General features: G+C 44.0%; 1 protein-coding gene across 2 annotated transcripts in view; it reads right to left on the reverse strand.

Moving 5' to 3' along the window:
• Positions 1 to 6,441, reverse strand: part of KNL1 (kinetochore scaffold 1) — a 73,494-nt gene that overhangs the window by 2,087 nt on the left and 64,966 nt on the right. Inside the window, exons 23-25 of one of the 2 annotated variants that reach the window (XM_032261126.1) lie at positions 3,458 to 3,567; positions 3,125 to 3,243; positions 1,221 to 1,343 (exon numbers count right to left, since the gene is read on the reverse strand). In XM_032261126.1, the coding sequence (XP_032117017.1) occupies positions 1,221 to 1,343; positions 3,125 to 3,243; positions 3,458 to 3,567 (352 nt within the window). Of the gene's footprint in view, positions 1 to 1,220; positions 1,344 to 3,124; positions 3,244 to 3,457; positions 3,568 to 6,441 lie in introns of those variants that run through there. The other variant, XM_032261127.1, reaches the window with a different exon arrangement.

A 6,441-nucleotide genomic window follows, 5' to 3' on the forward strand; every position in this document is an offset into this window, starting at 1 on the left:
GGCAATCTCCTGCCTCAGCCTCCTGAGTAGCTGGGATTACAGGCACGTGCCACCATGTCCAGCTAATGTTTTGTATTTTTAGTAGAGACGGGGTTTCACCGTGTTGACCAGGATGGTCTCGATCTCTTGACCTCGTGATCCACCCGCCTCGGCCTCGCAAACTGCTGGGATTACAGGCTTGAGCCATCGCGCCCGGCCGGTGAGCACATTTTTAACTCTGCTATCTTCCAATCTGTCAGCAGTGTGTCTAAAAAGTCACAAAATATGGGCCGGGCGCGGTGGCTCACGCCTGTAATCCCAGCACTTTGGGAGGCCGAGGCAGGTGGATCACGAGGTCAAGAGATCGGGACCATCCTGGTCAACACGGTGAAACCCCATCTCTACTAAAAATACAAAACATTAGCTGGACATGGTGGCACGTGCCTGTAATCCCAGCTACTCAGGAGGCTGAGGCAGGAGAATTGCCTGAACCCAGGAGGCGGAGGTTGCGGTGAGCCAAGATTGCGCCATTGCACTCCAGTCTGGGTAACAAGAGCGAAACTCCATCTCAAAAAAAAAAAAAAAAAGTCACAAAATACATCACAGCCTAGGAGGAATGAGACATTTTTAGGTCTGGTTCCACAGACTCTGTTTTGTTTTGAGACAGTGGCATGATCTTGGCTGATGGCAATCTCCACCTCCCAGGCTCAAGCAATCCTCCCACCTCAGCCCCAGGATTAGTGGGACTAAAGATGCTCGCCACCACACCCAGCTAATTTATGTATGTTTAGTAGAGGCAGTGTTTCACTGTATTGGCCAGGCTGGTCTGGAACTCCTAAGCTCAAGTGATCTGCCCACCTTTGCCTCCTAAAGTGCTGGGCTTACAGGCGTGAGCCATCATATCCAGCCCTAACTCTGTTTTTAAGGCCATAAAAGTCGTTTACATATAATCTGTACTACTCTTACATTGAATTTTTTCCTTCTTGATTCATTTTTTAGGTTGGAGTGTTCAAAAAGTGAAGCAGGTAATAAAAGAACAGACCAGTGGTCTCCAGCATCCACTGGAGATAGCAATGAAGGTCACTGACTTTAAGAAAAAATTCTTCAAAATGAAGTCAGAGAACTGACTTTTAGCTCCACTATGATCCACTGATTTGCTTACCACTTTGAGGAATCTTTCAAATAAAATAAACAACATTAAAAAGTAGTCCAATGTCTCAGCCTGTTGGCCCTTTACTTACCTAGTGTTCCCAATATGATTCTGAATGGTGAAAAGTAATGGTACAGATGGATAATGGGCTGATAGAAACAAAGTTATTTCAAACTTTGCAAATGCTGCAGAGCTAGAGAATAAAAGTTTCAATCTGTAAAGACAAAATCCATAATTAAAAATGCAATACAATCATAGCATGAAACACAATTTCTTCTTTGTTGAGATGAAGTCTTGCTGTGTCACCCAGGCTGGTGTGTACACAATCTTAGCTCATAGCAACTCCACCTCCCAGGTTCTAGCTATTCTCCCGATAGTTAGGATTACAGGTGTGCGACATAGCGCCCAGCTAATTTTTGTATTGTTAGTAGAGATGGGGTTTCACCTTGTTTGGCCACATTGTCTCAAATTCCTGACCTCAAGCGATCCACCTGCTTCACCTCCCAAAGTGCTGGGATTACAGGCGTGAGCTACTGAGCCCAGCCAAAAACCAAGGATTTCGCCATGTTGGCTAGGCTGGTCTCAAACTCCTGGCCTCAAGCGATTAGCACACCTTGGCCTCCCAAAGTGCTGGGATTACAGGTGTGGGCCACCATGCCTGGCCCATTATTTCTTATCCTTATCTAGTGAGCAAAGGCAAAACATCTGGAGCAAGATATTATAATGACTGCTTTTTCATTGCTAGTCATGAAATGCATTAATACATTCATTTAAGGCCAGGTGTGGTGGCTCATGCCTGTAATCCCAGCACTTTGGGAGGCTGAGGTGGGCAGATAATGAGGTCAGGAGTTCGAGACCAGCCTGGCTAAGACACCAGCCTGACCAATATTGTGTAACAGTGAAACCCCGTCTGCACTAAAAATACAAAAATTAGCTGGGCATGGTGGTGGGAGCCTGTCATCCCAGCTACTTGGGAGGCTGAGGCAGAACAGCTTGAACCCGGAAGGTGGAGGTTACCATGAGCTGAAGATTACGCCATTGCACTCCCGCCTGGGTGACAGAGCGAGACTCTGACTCAAAATATATGTATATATTCTTTATTATTATATATTTTTTATTAAATAAAATGAATATATATATATTAATTTAATAAACTGTTGACCAAGTACTTACTGTTGGGTTGGACTGTATTCCCCAAAATTCATATGTTGAATTCCAAACCCCTAATACCTCAGAATGTGATCTTATTTGGAAATTGGGACACTACACAAGTAATATGTTAACATGAAGTCCTACTAGAGTAAGGTGGGCCCCTAATCCCCTGTGACTAGCGTCCTTATAAAAAGGGGAAATGTGGGCTGGTCGTGCAGTGGCTCACACCTGTAATCCAGCACTTTGGGAGACTGAGGTAGGCAGATCATGTGGTCAGGAGTTTGAGACCAGCCTGGTCAACATGGTGTAACCCCGTCTCTACTAAAAATACAAAAATTAGCCAGGTGTGGTGGCTGGCGCCTGTAATCCCAGCTACTCTGGAGGCTGAGGCAGGAGAATCACTTGTATCCAGGAGACAGAGGTTGCAGTGAGAGGAGACCGTGACATTACACTCTACCCAGGGTGGCAGAGCAAGGGCAACAAAGCAAGACTCTGTCTCAAAAAAAACAAAAGGCCGGGGGATGAGGAATGTGAATGCAGACATGCACAATGAAAGAACACCATGTGAAGATGAAGGCAGAGATCAAGGTTATACATTTACAAGCCAAGGAATGCCAAAGATTGCCAGCAAACCACCAGACATTGGGAACTGGGAGAAGGTATGGAAGATTCCTTCTAACAGCCCTCAGAAAGATTCTAACAGCCCTCAGAAAGAACCACACCGCTTATACCTTGATCTCAGACTTCCAGCCTCCGGAACCGTAAGACAATACATTCCTGTTGTTTAAGGTACCCAATTTGTAGTACTCTGTCGTGGCAGTCCTTAGGAACTAATATACTTACTCAATATTATTAACATCTATGTTCATTAGGTTATAATTTGGTCCCCATGTCTTTAAATACTCAATCTCCTCTCCAAGGAGTCTGCAGTGGTTCACTACCAGTGAGAATTCTTCAAGCATCTAGAAAAAAAATGGAAAAAAAAAAAATCCAATGAAATTATGAAAACATTCCAATGCTTGGTGGCTCACTTATAAGAACTCAAACAAGTTAAACAATTGAATACATTTATCATTTCAGGATCCATTATTAATATGTAAAGTTTCAATTCTGCTTTTTTTTTTTTTTTGGAAAGATAATACAAATTTTCCTTTAAATACTTCAATCAGACTTTACCTTGGGTACCTGATGCTGTGTTGTACATGTCTTCTTCCAGGATTCCTTTTCCTCAATGTACTGGAAAATAAGCTTATGAACTAAAAGGGAGGAAGGAGGAGCTTTATCCTCTGGGGAAGGAAAAAAACGTAAAAGCAGGTTATTACTCATGATTCAAATATTTTGTATAAGCAAAAAATACCATAATAGGCCGGGCACGGTGGCTCACACCTGTAATCCCAGCACTTTGGGAGGCCGAGGCAGGTGGATCACGAGGTCAAGAGATCGAGACCATCCTGGTCAACATGGTGAAACCCCGTCTCTACTAAAAATACAAAAAAAATCAGCTGGGCATGGTGGCGCGTGCCTGTAATCCCAGCTACTCAAGAGGCTGAGGCAGGAGAATTGCCTGAACCCAGGAGGCGGAGGTTGTGGTGAGCCGAGATCGCACCATTGCACTCCAGCCTGGGTAACATGAGTGAAACTCCATCTCAAAAAAAAAAAAAAAAAAATACCATAATATATAAGCTAGAAATACTCTCAAACTACCAGGTACCTAAGTATTCTCTCCTATTTTTTCTTTTTTTTTGAGATGGAGTCTTACTCTGCCACCCAGGGTGGAGTGCAATGGCGCGACCTCGGCTCACTGCAACCTCTGCCTCCCAGGTTCAAGCGATTCTCTTGCCTCAGCCTGAGTAGCTGGGAGTACAGGCGTGTGCCACTGTGCCCAGCTAATTTTTGTATTTTTAGTAGAGACGAGGTTTCAACAACTTGGCCAGGCTGGTCTTGAACTCCTGACCTCGTGATCCACCCACCTCACCCTCCCAAAGTGCTGGGATTACAGGCATGAGCCACTGCGCCTGGCCACATTTTTTTTTCTTTTGGAGTCTCGCTCTGTCACCCAGGCTGGAGTGCAATGGCGGGATCTCGACTCACTGTAACCTCCACCTCCCAGGCTCAAGTGATTCTTCCGCCCCAGCCTCCCAACTAGCTGGGATTACAGGTGTCTGCCACCACACTGCGCTAATTTTTGTATTTTTAGTAGAGATGGGTTTTCACCATGTTGGGCAGGCTGGTCTTGAACTCCTGACCTCAGGTAATCCACCTGCCTCTCAGCCTCCCAAAGTGCTGGGATTATTACAGGCATGAGCCACTGTGCCCGGGCGTATTCCCTCCACTCTTATTTTCTTTCTTTCTTTTTTTTTTTGAGACTCGTTTTCCTCTGTTGCCAGGCTAGAATGCAGGGGTACAATCTCAGCTTACTGCAACCTCCCCCTTCTGGGTTCAAGAGATTCCCCTGCCTCAGGCTTCCGAGTAGCCGGGATTACAGGCACGAGCCACCACGACTGGTTAATTTTTTGTATTTTAATAGAGACGGGGTTTCACTATGTTGACCAGGATGATCTCGATCTCCTGACCTTGTGATCTGCACACCTTGGCCTCCCAAAGTGCTGGGATTACAGGCGTGAGCCACCATGCCTGGCCTCCATTCTTACTTTCAAACATGATTATAACGTATATGGTGAAGATAAGCATTTCTATAAAAACTCAAGCCTGTATCACATATAGAAACAGTACTTGAGTTAAGAGTGTGGGTTTACATGTAACACAAACCTAAGTTTAAATCCTGGCTTTCTTTCATACCTAAGTGACCCTAGATACAACACTTAAGTTTTTTCTGTAGTTCCCCAATTTGTAAAATGAAGAACAATTCACATGGACTTCAGAGTGTTAATACACATGCCCAATACAGATTGAGTGCTCATAATTTTTATATTATGAAAATAGCTAATATTAATCATTGCTCAAGACCTAGTAATCTTGTTTTTTAAATCTTTTTTTTTTTTTTTTTTCCCCCCAAGACAGAGTCTTGCTCTGTCACCCAGGCTGGAGTGCAGTGGCATGATCTTGGCTCACTGCAAACTCTGCCTTCCAGGTTCAAGCAATTCTCCTGCCTCAGCCCCCTGAGTAGCTAGAATTACAGGCACCTGCCACTGCACCCAGCTAATTTTTATATCCTTAGCAGAGACGGAGTTTCACCAGGTTGACCAGGCTGGTCTCAAACTCCTGACCTTGTGATCCGCCTGCCTCGGCCTCCCAAAGTGCTGGGATTATAGGCATGAGCCACCGTGCCTGGCCAAAAAAATCGTTTCTTTTAAAATCTACCCCAAATTTGGAACATTACTCAAGCAGTTTAATGTTTAATACACATTTCTAAGAAAACATTATTACTATTGTTGTTGCTTATATTTAACATACTTTGCTGAATTCTTAAGGAGCAATTTATACGTGTATATCACCAATAAATAAATTTTTATTTATTTATTTATTTTGAGATGGAATCTCACTCTGTGGCCCATGCTGGAGTGCAGTTGTGGAATCTTGGCTCACTGCAACCTCCACCTCTCGGGTTCAAGGGATTCTCTTGCGTCACCCTCTCAAGTAGCTGGGACTATAGGCATTCACCACCACACCTGGCTAATTTTTGTATTTTTACAGGGTTTCACCATCTTGGCCAGGATGGTCTCCAACTCCTGACCTCAGGTGATCCGCCTGCCTCAGCCTTGAAAAGTGCTGGGATTATAGGTGTGACCAACAGCGCCTGGCCAAATTTATTTTTTAATTAAAAAAAAAAAAAAAAACTCATTTTTATTTTTGTAGAAACAGGGTCTTGCTATGTTACCTAGGTTGGTCTCAAAGTCCTGAGCTCAAATGATCTGCCCACCTTGGCTTCCCAGAGTGCTGCAATTATAGGAGTGAGCCACTGCACATGGCCCAACAAATTTTTATTTATTTTTAAATTTATTTTATTTTTATTTTATTTTTGAGACAGGGTCTCACTATGTCGTCAGGCTAGAGTGCAGTGGCGTAATCTTGGCTCACTGCAACCTCCACCTCCTGGGTTCAAGCAATTCTCCTGCCTCAGTCTCCAGAGTAGCTGGGGCTATAGGCAGGCGCCACCAGGCCCAGATAGTTATTGTATTTTTTTTTTTTTTTTTTTTTTT

The sequence above is a fragment of the Sapajus apella genome, unplaced genomic scaffold, assembly GCF_009761245.1.
Source record: "Sapajus apella isolate SASKATOON/1434 unplaced genomic scaffold, GSC_monkey_1.0 scaffold122, whole genome shotgun sequence".
NCBI lineage: Eukaryota > Metazoa > Chordata > Mammalia > Primates > Cebidae > Sapajus > Sapajus apella.